This window comes from Erpetoichthys calabaricus, chromosome 16 (genome assembly GCF_900747795.2).
Source record: "Erpetoichthys calabaricus chromosome 16, fErpCal1.3, whole genome shotgun sequence".
Lineage (NCBI taxonomy): Eukaryota > Metazoa > Chordata > Cladistia > Polypteriformes > Polypteridae > Erpetoichthys > Erpetoichthys calabaricus.
In genome coordinates this window covers 42,915,584-42,932,629 of record NC_041409.2, presented here as the reverse complement: position 1 = coordinate 42,932,629, position 17,046 = coordinate 42,915,584, and the positions used below count along the sequence as shown (strand labels likewise).

Below are 17,046 nucleotides of genomic sequence, written 5' to 3'. Positions count from 1 at the left end.
AGGATTCCCCTTGCCTTGCGAAGTCAACTAAAGGAAGAGCTGCTGAATATGGAGAAATCAGGAATTATTTGCAAGGTGACAGAACCAACTGCATGGGTGAATGCATTGGTGGTCGTTGAAAAACCAAGAACAGGCAAGCTCAGAGTTTGTCTTGACCCTAGAGACTTGAACAAAGCTATTAAACGGCCCCACTACCCTCTACCAACACTAGAGGACATCATGCCACAGCTGACAGGAGCACGCTACTTCAGCGTAGTAGATGCCCGTTTTGGATACTGGGCTATAAAGCTCATGGAAGAATTTTCTCTGCTGACAACATCTAACACCCCGTTTGGACGCTATCATTTCCTGCGCTTACCGTTTGGCCTCATCTCTGCCAAGGATGAATTTCAGAGGAAAATAGACGAGACATATCAAGGCCTCAACGGAGTGGTTGCCATCGTGGACGACATCCTCATCTATGGCGCAACCCGAGAAGAGCATGACCAGAACCTCTGTGCCATGCTACAACGTTCACGGGATAAAGGAGTCCGTCTCAATGCTGAGAAACTCACCATTGGAGCCACTGAGGTCAGCTACTTTGGTCATCGCCTCTCAGCTGAAGGCGTCAAACCAGACCCAGTGAAAATCTCTGCTATCAAGATGATGAAGCCACCAAAGAATCGGGCAGAACTGGAGACAGTGCTAGGCATGGCAAATTACCTTGCCAAGTTTGCACCTAATCTGTCTGAGGTCAGTGCGCCAATGCGTCATCTCTTGAAGCAGTCAAGCGAGTTTTTATGGGATAAGCAGCATTTCAGAAAATGAAAGACATCATTACTAGAGAACCAGGACCAGTTCTTGCCTATTTCAATCCTGAGAAAGAACTCTACTTGCAAGTAGATGCATCAAAATATGGGCTTGATGCTGTACTGCTAAGAAGGCAGACCCATCAGCTATGCTTCCAAGTCACTCACAGACAGTGAGATAAATTATGCCCAGATTGAAAAAGAAATGTATGCAATTCTCTTTGGGTTCAAGCGTTTTCATCAATATTCATATGGTCGTCGAGTTTGTGTGGAGTCAGACCACAAGTCGTTGGTGTCAATCTTAAGAAAACCATTAGCCACAGCCCCACCAAGGCTGCAGAGAATGATCCTTCAACTGCAGAGATATGACTTCCACATTGCTCACCGACCAGGAAAAGACATTCCTGTTGCCGACACACTCTCAAGACAGTCCATTACCTCCCATGAAAGCAACCTCAGTGAAGGGATGGATGTGTACATTCACACAGTTTTCAACAGTTTACCAGTGAGTGACACCAGATTAAAGGAGATACAAGTTGAAACTGAGAAAGATGAACATCTTAGTGCTCTGAGAACAGCTATTCACAATGGATGGCCTGAGGAGAGGAGAAAGTGCCCCCAGAGCATCTTGCAGTTCTGGAATCATCGAGATGAGTTATCTGAAATCAATGGAATTGTCTTTAAGGGAGAAAAAATGGTCATTCCTACAAGTCTTAGAGAACAAATGCTAATGAAGATCCATGCAAGTCACATGGGCATGGAAAAATGCAAACAAAGAGCATGTGATAGAATGTTCTGGCATGGAATGTCAAAGCAAATAGAGGCAATTGTAGTAAAGTGTCAAATCTGTCTGGAATGTTATCCATCGAATACCAAAGAACCCATGATACCTCATTGCATCCCAGACAGGCCATGGCAAGTTGTAGGTACAGACATATTCACTTGGAACAGTGGAAACTACCTCGTAACTGTTGACTACTATAGCAGATATTTTGAATTAGACAAACTTCACACCACCATATCAGCAACTGTGATACGCAAGTTCAAAGCAGCCTTCGCTAGACATGGCATTGCAGAGACATTAATATCAGACAATGGACCCCAATACACATCAATGGAGTTCGAATCATTTGCCAAGTCGTGGGAATTCACACACATCACTTCAAGTCCACACTACCCACAGAGTAATGGTCTTGCTGAAAGAACTGTACAGACAGCCAAAGCACTTTTGGACAAAGCTTATGCAGATGGAAAAGACCCACATCTCAGTCTGCTTGAATATCGTAACAAGCCAGTGGACAATTTTAAGTCCCCAGCACAGTTGTTGATGAGCCGACGACTTTGCTCAATTCTGCCAACAACAAGCAAGCAATTACAACCGCAAGTTGTTAGCCATAAGGAAGAATTCATAAGAAGGCGCCAAAGACAACATCACCAAAAGGTTTACTATGACAGGTCATCCAAGCCATTGCCACCACTTGATGCTGGAGCAACTGTCAGACTCCAAGAACAGGGACATTGGAAACCAGTGGTTGTCATCCAACCAGCTGGAACTGATCAATCATATATCCTCCGCACTTCAGATGGACAGGTGTATCGCTGCAACCGCAGGCATATCCGGAGTACTAAGGAAAAGCTTAGTTCGAATAACGTCAATATTGTAGACCCAGAACCAGATGAACAATGTGACACACAATTAAAATCCACAAATGTAAACACACCAGTCTCACCAGAAGCTTGCACACCTGAAAACACACCACCGTTACCTGATACTTGCACCACTGAATCATTGCCTAGTTCAGGATCACATTTACCCTCATATCGCACTAGGTCTGGACGAGAAGTCAAACCACGAACAGTCCTAGATCTGTGAGTTGTAAAGAGTATAGGTGGATTGCTGCCATATTTAAAAATGAAAATGTTCTTGTGTTTTTAGAATGTGTTTGACATTATATAATGAGTATTTGTCCATAAGATACCAAGATTCTGTTTTGCATTGCCACATGTTCCTTTGTATTGTTATTTATATTGACAGGCAATTATTAAAACATTCGTATTTGTAGGTTGCAGTATTCGATAATATATGCTGAAGTCATAGGACAATATTACATTGATTGTGTTCTATCATTATTTTAAGGAAGGGGATGTAATATTTATATGTCATTGAAATGTATTATTATCAGGCATGGTTTAGGCACCTATGACATCAGGAAGGTACCAGAGAAAGGGACCTCGATGTTTTCTGTGTTAGAGTTATTTTAGAGCATGGATGCCATGGATGTAAGAGCTGTGATAAATAAAGTTCCTTTGCATACTTAAAAAAAGGCTCGCATTCATTTAGTTTTTCACAATTTGTGAAAATAAGACAATCGCCTAAATCCTTCTCATAAGGTGTACTCTCGATTTTCTGACTGCCCATTGTGTATTCACTAGTTACAGAGCTACAGTATCTAAACAGATAAATAACAGTTGATGCAACATACGGTATGTGTGTGTGTGTATATACATTTAAGAACAACAAAAAGAGCCGCCAAAAAGGTTTGGGGCAGCCTCCCATATACTTGAGCCTGGCTGCAAAACGTTGATAAATAGATAGTAGAGTTGTGTACAGACTGAAATCCAAAACAGAACTGTTTGGATGTAAAGATGATGACTTTAAAGCAAGGCAGAGGAAGTTATGATATCAGTGCTGAGACAGGAAGTGACATCATCAGGGCCCTGTGGAATTTCCTGTAACAGGTCTGCAGAGGAAAAAGAGAAAAAAAAAGCTCTGTCACCCCCTGGTCTGGCAAGGAATTACCCTCAATTGTGTCCTTTAACTGCCTCCCATGTGCACGTGTGTGCCTCTCTCTCTGTATATATATATCAGTAAAATCCATGTTCATGCCCACTAGTGAGTCTGTTATAATTTGCTATAGCTCAGAAAAGCTGCAGTTGTAAAAACTTGATTGTTCTATCTGTATCTCTGCAGAAATCCTTTTCAATGGTGGTGATTTCTGTCTTGGGAAGACAGCCTCTGTGCTTGTGTGAACAGACATCACTTCAAATTTTGGCACACTTTTGCAATCGCTTTGACTGTATTTGTGGTATCTCCAGTGTTATGAATAAAACTGCCCTTTACAAAAAGAAAAAAAAAAAAGATAGGAAATGTCCATGATCTGAAATTATCTCATCTCAAAGCCACCATATGTGATATTGAACAAGTCATGTTTTAGAAGGTTTCAGCTATATTAAACTAGCAGAAGTAAAATGGCAATCCTGCTAAATAAATAAATGTAATTTTTGCAAGTCACTTAGTCCTTAAACTTCTAGTCAATAAAGCTATGTTAAACTTGGTGTAGAATAGAAATAGACCAATAAAAAAAAAACTGGACAAATTCAGGAAAGGGTACACTTTAACCAAGAAGACCCTGTTTAAAGAAATGAGAGCAAGATTGGAGGAAAATGGCAATATGCTTGTAGAGTGAGGAAATTGACTTGGTTGTGAAGTCTCCAGGAGGATCTACCAGGTGAACACACAACTGCACCATCCATAGATATGGCAGTGGGTCTGGCAAGGCTAGAGCTGGACCTGTTAGGAAAGTTCATTTTGGTCATTCCAATTCAGCAGAGCACAATTATCCACCCCTTCCATCAGTTTACTTTCACGATATTTTAAAATGAAATGTAACTTAGAACAGTTCTTTGTTGCCAGACTGGTCAGGTTTGTTTGTTTTTTTAGGGGTGTGTGTCATTTAGTGTAAATATGGGAAGCCCATTGTGTACCTTTTTATGTGGTCATTTCACGGTTTCTGTTGTAGTGCTCCATATTTTTATATTATTTATATATATAAGCAGCTGGAAATCCACAAAGGGAGAAAAAATGAATCACGTATCAAAGTAATTTTTATTCCTGAGCTATCAACCCCTGCCAGGGGTCTTCATCAGAGGATAATGCTTAGACTTACAAGAATCAAAGGCAATATATAGCAAAACATTACGTGGAGGGGGTGGGGGGGTGGTTAAGTCAGTGTGATGGGGGCGGCGGTATTGGGTGTACAGTTTATTTATTATGAACATGTTCTTCTTAAGTTTGCATATGCTGGATTTATGTCCAAGTGTCTGTTGATGGCATTCTCATTTAATAGCCAAGATTCGGCCAGCTCTCTGGCACTTTTAGTACTGGCCTTAAATTTTACTTGTACATTGTCCCAGTTAAATGTATGTCCTGTTGATTTAGTATGCGTGTAGATCAATGAAAGTGAGTCCTTTCTTCTGACGGCCTTTCGATGTTCCTGTTTACGTGTTGCAATTCTTTTTGAAGTTTGTCCTATGTATACCACGGAGCAAGAACTGCATGGAATGCTATAAACTGTGTTTCGCGTTTCTGCTATCGATTTCTTGTTTTTAGCATTAAACAGAACCGTGCGCAGATTGTTTGTGGGTTTGTGTGCTATTCTGATGCCTGACTTGGCCAGGATGTGCGCTGTACCTTCAGACACCTTGTGGTGATAAGGGAGTGAGTGCCAGGTGGGGTGGGGGTTCTGATTCAATTCAATTGTTTGCCGAGTTTTTTGGCATCTTCTGTATAAGCTCCGATTAATGAATGTTTTTGAGTATCCGTTTGAAGTGAAAAGATGGAAGAGATAGCGTCTCTCATTCATTTTTGTTTCCTTCGTATTATAATGGGTGTGGACTCTTCTGAATAGAGTTTTAACACAGCTCCGTTTATGAGATACCGGGTGGTTGCTGGTGAAGTGTAATATCTTGTCTGTGTAGCATTCTTTACAGTAAACACTTGTGGTCAGGGTGGCGTCATTATTTCTTTTGATGTAGATGTCCAGGAAGTTGATGTGTCGGTTAATTTCTTTTTCCATTGTGAATTGGATTGCAGGGAATATTGTGTTGATGTGGTTGTAGAATTCATTCAGCTGGTTATTTTTTAGTATGACGAATGTGTCGTCTACATAGCGTATCCAAATTTTGGGTGTGAACTGGGATAGAACCATGTTTTCAAATCGCTGCATTACCAGTTCCGCTAGAAGTCCTGATAACGGCGATCCCATTGACATGCCTTCTTTCTGAGTGTAGTATTTGCCGTTGAAATGAAAGTGAGTTTTCTGGCAAAATGATATTAGGTGCATTATGTCTTTAATGGTCATTTTAGTTCTTGTCTCTATGGTGGGGTCGCTTTCCAGTCTCATTAATAGTGTTTCTGAGACTGAATAGCACACAAACCCACGAACAATCTGCGCACAGTCCTGTTTAATGCTAAAAACAAGAAATCGATAGCAGAAACACGAAACACAGTTTATAGCATTCCATGCATTTCTTGGTCAGCGGTATACATAGGACAAACTTCAAAAAGAATCACAACACATATACACGAACATCGCAACGTCGTCAGAAGAAAGGACTCACTTTCATTGATCTACACGCATACTAAATCAACAGGACATACATTTAACTGGGACAATGTACAAGTAAAATTTAAGGCCAGTACTAAAAGTGCCAGAGAGCTGGCCGAATCTTGGCTATCAAATGAGAACGCCATCAACAGACACTTGGACATAAATCCAGCATATGCAAACTTAAGAAGAACATGTTCATAATAAATAAACTACACCCAATACCGTCCCCCCATCACACTGACTTAGCCACTCTCCCCCCCCCCCCCCCCCGTAATGTTTTGATATATATTGCCTTTGATTCTTGTAAGTCTAAGCATTATCCTCTGATGAAGACCCCTGGCAGGGGTTGAAAGCTCAGGAATAAAAACTACTTTATGATACGTGATTCATTTTTTCTCCCTTTGTGGATCTAATTGAAGACTTCATTGATGTTGACACTTAGGAAACTGCTTTCTGCAAACAAATTGCATGCAATAAGGCTATACAATCAATCTACAAAACCAATACAAAAATATGGAAAAAAAAAAAAAAGTTAATGCATTGTGTGGCCTCAAACTTTATGGACCACATCAGTTACACCTGCTAGAGCATTTTTCACCTTTTGAAGTTTGCTACTCTCCCCACACTTTCTACTTACTATACCAAAAATTTCACAGATGGAAGGGTAGTCATGGTGGGGCTCTGAATAACAAGCAAAGGTGATCATGCTCAACCTAACTCATGAGCAATAAAGTTAACTACAACTTCCCATCATTATTTATTTAGAATTAACAAGTCTACAACTTGACAGTAAAAGAAAAATGAAACATTTTCACATAAATTCATTTGCATTTTTTGTTTTGTAATAAATAAACACTATTCTGCATGAATATTTGTTATTTCGCTGTACAAAATAGGATTGGTGCAGCTGCCATGAATTTTCTGCTTGTGACATGTTGTGGGTTTGCCATCTTACCATTTTCTAACGGAGCAATTCAGAGAGGACAGTCAAGAGAACAACATGTATTTTTGATTTTTATTATAAAACCCAACAGTAGAAACACTTAAACAGCAAATCAAACCTCCTCTGCCATCATGCTATCCACACAGGCATACAAGCCCTGTTTTTAGCATTTCCCATTGAGCTTCAGTTGAGTGATCAAATGATTTGTGTTCCAAAGCTTATTTAACAAGGTGGTGTTGGTCAGACAATAATTCTAATTGGGCATGGTGAGATGTGCGACTCAAAAAGAAGCTGGTTCCATAAGCCTCATTACATTAGCAAGAATGGTCCTCCCATTTATCCATTTTCATATGAGCTGCTTCTACTACAGCGTCATAAGAGTTTTTCAAAAGAAAAAACAAATACTCCTAGCATAAATGCCATTCCATCACACGAGACACATACTAGGTCAGTATGGAGTAGTCAAACCAACTAATACTCACAGGACAAATACATATTTCACACAGACAGTGAATGGGCTGGGAACAGAACCGTGATCTTTAGCTGTTCAAGGCCAAAATGCCAACTCTGTGGCCCTTTCTAATGTTTACATCCTTTGAAGACATATTTCCAGTGACTCAGAGCTTCAACTAACACAATTAGGAAAAACAGCAACTTGGAATACAAAATGCTTCAGAATTACGGAAAAGATACATTGGATGCACATGAAAACATGGGTGACGACACAGGGCAGGCTTTCTGTTCATTCATTGAATAAAGTTGTGGAACCAAATTTGATCTTTAAAATGAGAGCGGATGAACAATTTATAAAGAATGCTGGGTGAGGAATCTTCATGCAACAACCTTTTAGCCACTTATTTAGTTATTTTAATACAATAAGAGAACAAGCTTCACTTCAGCACAAAGAAATAACCCTTGAACATGCTGGATGCCCAGTCTGGTTAACTAATATCCCTAAATTGGCCTTAACCAATCAAGTATGGTGTGTGTGTGTGTGTACCCCCAAGATGATCACACTATATAATGGTGCAGATTTGCTTAGGCCCCAGAATCCCAGCAATGAACTGCAATAAATGGATGGTTGGATAGACAGATAAATTAAAACACTGGGCTACTGATTAGTAAAGATTTACTTTAAAATTTATGATAGCCAAAGGTATCCTGTGTTTCTATCATGGCATCTGTTTTTCCTACATAATTGTGAGATTTTTTTAGTAAGGACTTCTTAACATTAATGGTAAACCCCCAATGACAAACAAATTTTAATGAGTAAATATTTTTCTACAGACACAAATAAAGTTTGTACAAGACCAAGGCCATTTTATTTTGTTTCCTTCAGAGGGTGGGAACCCTCAAGTTCAAACTACTCACTAATAAAAAGCTGACATTTTAAATATGTTTGTTCTGTATGAATGTAGCCAAGTAGCAAAAAAAAAAAAAAAAATTATAATAATAAATAAAATATTTACTGGGGTATAGTAAGGAACACTTCCTCTTTCTATACCTGAAACTCATTAAACATACAAAGCCTGATATCTTTAAATTCAGTTAGATCCTTTATGTCCTTGACACCAGCACTTCTTAGGCCTGTGGCCAAACCTAAAAACACAGGCAGGCTACAATTTCACATTGAAGACTTCGGCAACAGAAGCACCACCCCCACCCCCTAACACACACCCCATCCCAGCTCATTCCTTACAAAAAGTCTACACCTACTGTTAAACCATTCTACACAATAAGACAATTTTCATATACATTCATCTTATGGGAAATTTCTGAATGGCCTATGGTTCTGCATTTCAGATGGATAAGAATAGAACAACATAATATTACATTATATATATATATATATATATATATATATATATATATATATATATATATATATATATATATATATATATACATACACACACACACACATACATACATACACACACACACACACACACACGCACACACAAGGTTGAAGTTAAAGCCTTAATACAAATCACAGTGAAAAAATATCAAACATAAAATTTGCATTCTGTTGCTGTGCATATTTACATACTGTATAGAGACATACTACTGATTTTTTGCAGCATTAAACAAAAGGCCATTGGGGAAAATTAAAAAATATAACACTGTGTATTTGGAGCCTATGTTCCATTTCCTGCAAAGAAAACCAAAAAGCTCAGTTTCTCATAAGTTCAATGTAAAAATCCAAGTTCATCATTCATCTGTACAGGTGAGCCAAATTCAATAATAACAGTTAGGGAAGCTGGCAGCCACAATGCATTTTAATTTATACATTTCAACAGGTTCAGATTTGTTTAAAACAATGCCTTCTGCCCTTCACCACCGTTACTTTGTCAGGCTTCAAAAGTCAAAAAAAAAAAATCACCATTTCTCATGGATGCTGCCATAGTTTTTACAGTCTACTATAAAGTGGGGGCATTTCACACTAGATGACCCCTTTGAGGGAGGATCATGCCATTTGCTTCTGTTTTAGGTCGAAGTGTCCCATTGTCAATATGAAAGTGGCTAGTGAATGTCTCGGAGATTCCAGAACTCTCGGTTTCCCGGTCATCAACTTTCTCCTTATCGCCTTCCTCACTGGTTTCCTCATATGAATTCTCTGGCCCCAGACTGTCCTGAGACTGTTGCATTTTTTTTGCCCTTTCATTTTGCAAGTTTCCTGGCTTCTTGTTCCTCAGTAGGGTTGGGTATAGCGGAGGAGGTAAAGACTGTTCCTGCAGAGAAATGGGTCAATGGACAAATGTAAGCAATCAAGCAAAGAAGACGTGAAACATATTGATAATATACAGTAATTTTGTAAATGGGCTTACGCAAAAATACATACACAATACACACACACACACATTTTCTTATAACTTTTCAATTAACACTAGAATTATCAAAGCCTACGAAAACACTCGTAGATCCGGCCCACATTAAATCTGTTCGCACCTCTCCCTCAGCGTCTTTTGTCCTAAAAATGTGCCGATTAAGACAAGCAGCCTGCTATTCTATCCCCCACCGCCGCAGACCTTGCACAAACTTCTCCCAGCTCATGCCTTGATTGATTATCTGGGAGTGAACTGCTAGAGTTTTAGAGTGGAAATAATAGATCGTAATTTGGAACACATGCATTTCATGTGTGTTCCGTTTCTATAATCTATGTAAACACATTGTTAAATCAGAAACGTTTGTCATATTTTAGTAGTAAATGACAAAATGTTGGCATAAACCATATAATGTGTGAAGCCTGAAGTCCAAAGATCAAATAAACACTTTCACAAAAGGTTCAAGGACGATACAACAGCTTCCATGGCGTAGCGGAAAGATTTGCTGACTTCTAATCAAGAGTCCCCGGTTCGATCCCGTCTGCCTCCTGTATTTGCCATTTTCAGTAGTGAGGTGCTCTTATTGTTAATATTATACAGTACACACATACATTTGGTTTGCGTCTGTAACAGACGGTGTACATTTATAGGACTTGTGAAAGTTACCTTTTTTTTTCACTTTTATTCTCTCAGTCACGAGATACATACTACCGCCCTAGGGATCTGACGCTGTTAGTTTTTATTTGAAACTGGGAGTAACTGTAGATGTGAGTGGTGTTTTGAGGCAATGGAACTGGACATTCTCTCATCTGGAGGGATAAATGCTGACACACAAATGCTGGTGAATCTGCCTTCTTCGTATCTCACCGTCAGAAAAAAACAAGACATAGGTATATATGATATTTGGAATTATTCATTTTATGACCTGTATAGTACATTTCGGAAAACATTGTGGCACGGATGCAACATTATTCATATTCATTCGCATAACATCACGTGTTTTTTTTCCCCCACGATTTTGCCAGTCCCCACATGTTGCTGTTTCTTTTGTACTCCAGGACATGCAGAGGCAACAATAGTACAGAGAGGTCAGTTCAGCGCTATATGCAATCATCACATTCAAATGTTAACATTTCAAACACACGCAAGGACCCATCCTTCCTACATTTACGACGTGTGTACCTGTTGCAATGCGCACACTTCTCTCTATACTGTGGTTTCTATTACACACCTGAAAGAGACAATATATGTGACATTTTGAAGAAATCATTTTATGACCTGAATAGTACCAACCAGAAAACATCATCGCACTAATGCAATATTATTTGAAAACGAATAGCGTCAGATTGGGTGTGAGTTTATGCTGCCGCTGTTACTTAGAATCAGATCAGGAGGGGCGGGGTGGGGGAGGAAGGGGTACAGCGTAATTGTGATTCAGAGAATAAAACTGAAAAAATCCAACTTTTTACAAGTACAATAAATTTATACCCAATGTCCCATATACAGTATTTGTCTTTCTTTTTTTCTCTGTGCTGCATTGACATCATGCATCAGAAGGCGTGAGCTTATTCAGTGCGCACAGGAACACAAAGGTGGCCAGTTGCTTGTGTTATAACAAGCCTGACCTGGCAGAGATCAACGCACATGTACTGTGTAAGGCATGCACAGAGGCCACTGAAAAAAGAAAAAGTTCGTGGTTCACCTTGCAGCGGAACTTTCTCGTCACATCTTACTAGAAAAGGCGATGGAAAAAGAAAAGGAGGATGCAACATTGACAAGCTTCTGTTCCAAGACAGCTGCTTTCCCCAGGAAAGTAAACTGAGTCAGTGTCTGGTGCCCTTTCAATGTAATAGGAACCAAAGCATAGAGAGAAGTGTACGAATTGCAACAGGTACACACATTGTAAATGTAGGAAGGATGGGTCCTTGCGTGTGTTTGAACTGTTAACATTTGAATGTGATGATTGCATATAGCGCTGAACTGACCTCTCTGTACTATTGTTGCCTCTGCATGTCCTGGAGTACAAAAGAAACAGCAACATGTGGGGACTGGCAAGATCGGGGAAAAGAAATGCGCTGTGTTATGCGAATGAATATGAATAATATGAATAATGTTGCATCCGTGCTACAATGTTTTCCGAAATGTACTATACTGATCATAAAATGAATAATTCCAAATATCATATATACCTATGTCTCTGTTTTTTTGTTTTGACATCATAGACCATAAGGTGAATACTAATTCAGCGTGAGCAGGAACACTCAATAAAACTGAATAAGAAAAAATCAAGTGACAGTGAGATACGAAGAAAGCAGATTCACCAGCATTTGTGTGTCAGCTTTTACCCCTCCAGATGAGAGAATGTCCAGTTCCATTGCCTCAAAACACCACTCACATCTACAGTTACTCCCAATTTCAAATAAAAACTAACAGCGTCAGATCTCTAGGGTGGTAGTATGTATCGCGGTCGTGACTGAGAGAATAAAAGTGAAAAAAAAAAAACCTAACTTTCACAAGTCCTATAAATGTACACCGTCTGTTACAGACGCAAACCAAATGTATGTGTGTACTGTATAATATTAACAATAACAGCAGCTCACTACTGAAAATGGCAAATACAGGAGGCAGACGGGATCGAACCGGGGACTCTTGATTAGAAGTCAGCAAATCTTACTGCTACGCCACGGAAGCTGTTGTATCGTCCTTGAACCTTTTGTGAAAGTGTTTATTTGATCTTTGGACTTCAGGCTTCACACATTATATGGTTTATGCCAACATTTTGTCATTTACGACTAAAATATGACAAACGTTTCTGTTTTAACAATGTGTTTACACAGATGATTATAGAAACGGAACACACATGAAATGCATGTGTTCCAAATAACGATCTATTATTTCCACTCTAAAACTCCAGCAGTTCACTCCCAGATAATCAATCAAGGCATGAGCTGGGAGAAGTTTGTGCACAGTCTGTGGTGGTGGAGGATGAAATAGCAGGCTGCTTGCTGTTTGTCTTAATCTGCACATTTATAGGACAAAAGACGCTGAGGGAGAGGTGGGAACGGATTTAAGGTGGGCCGGATCTACAAGTTTTTTCATAGGCTCTGGTAATTCTCGTGTTAAAAGCATCAACTGCTACTACTGTTACATCAGACAGACTGACCCTTAATGAATAGCGACCATGGCAGTTCCGCTGGAAGGTCTCCACGTGCAGTTGCTGGCTGTAGTTATTGTCATCAAGATTGTCCATTGAGCGACGTTCTGGTTTCCCATATGAATAAAGTGGGGGCTTTCCATTTCTCATAAGGGAAGGGTGAGCAGGTCGCTGTGTACGGGGGTCCTATAGGAAAAAGAGTTAAATTAAACAGTAACTATTAAACTCTGTCTCTCTATGTATATACACACATATACATATACATATATACATATACTGCGGTGGGTTGGCACCCTGCCTGGGATTGGTTCTTGCCTTGTGCCCTGTCTTGGCTGGGATTGGCTCCAGCAGACCCCCGTGACCCTGTGTTTGGATTCAGCGGGTTGGAAAATGGATGGATGGATGGATATATACATATATATATATATATATATATATATATATGTATATATATATATACATATATATATATATATATATATACATATATATATATATATATATATATACATATATATATATATATATATACATATATATATACATATATATATATATATACATACATATATATATATATATATATACATACATATATATATATATATATATACATACATATATATATATATATATACACACACACATATACATATACAGTAATCCCTCCTCCATCGCGGGGGTTGCGTTCCAGAGCCACCCGCGAAATAAGAAAATCCGCGAAGTAGAAACCATATGTTTATATGGTTATTTTTAGATTGTCATGCTTGGGTCACAGATTTGCGCAGAAACACAGGAGGTTGTAGAGAGACAGGAACGTTATTCAAACACTGCAAACAAACAACAAACATTTGTCTCTTTTTCTAAAGTTTAAACTGTGCTCCATGACAAGACAGAGATGACAGTTCTGTCTCACAATTAAAAGAATGCAAACATATCTTCCTCTTCAAAGGAGTGCGTGTCAGGAGCACAGAATGTCACATAGATAGAGAAAACAATCTCTAGCAAACAAATCAATAGGGCTGTTTGGCTTTTAAGTATGCGAAGCACCGCAGCACAAAGCTGTTGAAGGCGGCAGCTCACACCCCCTCCATCAGGAGCAGGGAGAGAGAGAGAGAGAGAGAGTTTGTTTTTCAGTCAAAAATCAGTACGTGCCCTTCGAGCTTTTAAGTATGCGAAGCACCGTGCAGCATGTCGTTTCAGGAAGCAGCTGCACAAAAGATAGCAACGTGAAGATAATCTTTCAACATTTTTAGACGAGCGTCCGTATCGTCTAGGTGTGCGAACAGCCCCCTTGCTCAATCCCCATACGTCAGGATCAGAGAAAGTCAGCGCAAGAGAGAGAGAGAAGAGTAAGCAATCTAGCTTCTCAGCCATCTGCCAATAGCGTCCCTTGTATGAAATCAACTGGGCAAACCAACTGAGGAAGCATGTACCAGAAATTAAAAGACCCATTGTCCGCAGAAATCCGCGAACCAGCAAAAAATCCGCGATATATATTTAAATAGATAGATAGATAAATACTTTATTAATCCCAATGGGAAATTCACATTCTTCAGCAGCAGCATACTGATACAATAAATAATAAATAATATTAAATTAAAGAATGATGATAATGCTTACATATAAAATCCGCGATGGAGTGAAGCCGCGAAAGGCGAAGCGCGATATAGCGAGGGATCACTGTATATATACATACATATATACATATATATACATATATACATATACATATATACATATACATATACATATATACATATATATATACATATATACATATATACATATACATATATACATATATACATATACACATATATACATATACATATATACATATATACATATACACATATACATATATATATATATATACACATATATATACATATATACACATACACATATATTATATGTACATTAGAACATTAGAACACTCTAGACGAGAACAGGCCATTCAGCCCAACAAAGCTCGCCAGTACTATCCACTTATTTCTTCCAAGAAAACATCAAGTCGAGTTTTGAAAGACCCTAATGTCTTACTGTCTACCACACTACTTGGTAGCTTATTCCAAGTTTCTATCGTTCTTTGTGTAAAGAAAAACTTCCTAATGTTTGTGCGAAATTTACCCTTGACAAGTTTCCAACTGTGTCCCCGTGTTCTTGATGAACTCATTTTAAAATAAGAGTCTCGATCCACTGCACTAATTCCCTTCATAATTTTAAACACTTCAATCATGTCACCTCTTAATCTTCTTTTGCTTAAACTGTAAAGGCTCAGCTCTTTTAATCTTTCCTCATAATTCAACCCCTGTAGCCCTGGAATCAGCCTAGTCGCTCTTCTCTGGACCTTTTCTAGCACTGCTATGTCCTTTTTGTAGCCTAGAGACCAAAACTGCACATAGTACTCAAGATGAGGCCTCACCAGTGCATTATAAAGGTTGAGCATAACCTCCTTGGACTTGTACTCCACACATCGTGCTATATATCCTAACATTCTGTTAGCCTTCTTAATGGCTTCTGAACACTGTCGGGAAGTCGATAGCTTAGAGTCCACTATGACTCCTAAATCCTTCTCATAAGGTGTACTCTCGATTTTCCGACCGCCCATTGTATGCTATCCAGGTCCTTCTGTAATGATATAACGGATTCCAAATTATCTGCTAATCCACCTATCTTGGTATCATCTGCAAACTTAACCAGCTTGTTACTTATATTACTATTTAAATCATTTATATATATTAAAAATAGCAGCGGCCCTAGCACTGACCCCTGTGGAACACCACTCTTAACATCAGCCAGTTCTGATGAGGTTCCTCGCACCATCACCCTCTGCTTCCTGTGTCTGAGCCAATTCTGCACCCATCTACAAACATCACCCTGAACTCCCACCTCTTTTAATTTGATACCCAACCTCTCATGTGGCACCTTATCAAATGCTTTCTGAAAGTCCAGATAAATAATATCATAAGCTCCACTTTGATCGTATTCTTTTGTTGCCTCCTCATAGAATTTCAGCATGTTAGTAAAACACGACCTCCCTTTTCTGAACCCATGCTGACTGCTTAGAATAACTCCTGTCCTTGCCAGGTGTTGCTCGATCTTATCCTTAATAATTTCTTCCATTAATTTTCCTGTGATGCATGTTAAGCTTACTGGCCTATAGTTGCTTGGATCTGCCCTGTCACCCTTTTTATATAATGGGATGATATTTGCCATTTTCCAGTCCTTTGGAATCTCTCCAGTGCGCAGTGACTTCCTAAAAATATGCGTCAATGGTTTATATATGTACTCACTAGCCTCCTTAAGAACATGAGGATAAATATTATCTGGTCCTGGTGATTTGTTCGATTTCAGCTTATTTAATCTGAGCAGTACTTCTCCCTCTACAATTTCCAAATCCCTCAGTACCTCCTTAGTAGTCCCTGTTACCTCTGGGAGGTTATCCACTTGCTTACTTGTAAATACCTCAGAAAAATGTAAGTTTAATGCATCTACTATTTCACTGTCTGTATCTTTTAATTCCCCTTTACTATTCCTGATGCACTTGACCTCCTCCTTGACTGTTCTTTTACTACTAAAATACTGAAAGAATCTCTTAGGGTCTTCTTTCACCTTCTCTGCTATATTCCTCTTAATGGTTGCCCTCATGTTCTCATACGCTCTACAATTCACTTTGCAGTCATTAGTCTTATATGCCTTATAAAGCAGTTTTTTCCTTTGCAACTTCTTTTTTAAATCTTTATTAATCCACCGTGGAGTTCTTTTTCGTTTCCTATTAATTCCAAATTTAGGGATGTATCTGTCCTGCATTACATGTAAAACATTTTTAAACCTGTTCCACTGCTCCTCAACTGTCTCCACACTTAAAAGCTTATCCCAGTGTATCCTACTTAGACTTTGTCGCATCTGCTCAAAATTAGCCCTACCAAAGTTCAACTTA

At 39.0% G+C, this 17,046-nt stretch overlaps 1 protein-coding gene across 1 annotated transcript in view; it reads right to left on the bottom strand.

The window, feature by feature from the left end:
* Positions 1-9,382: 9,382 nt before the first annotated feature.
* The window catches only part of LOC114666348 (nectin-4-like), a 95,393-nt gene continuing 87,729 nt past the window's right edge, over positions 9,383-17,046 (bottom strand). Inside the window, exons 12-13 of the mRNA XM_028821168.2 lie at positions 13,110-13,286; positions 9,383-9,853 (exon numbers count right to left, since the gene is read on the bottom strand). Coding sequence (XP_028677001.1) covers positions 9,560-9,853; positions 13,110-13,286 — 471 coding nt within the window. The 3' untranslated portion in view covers positions 9,383-9,559. The remainder of the gene's footprint in view (positions 9,854-13,109; positions 13,287-17,046) is intronic.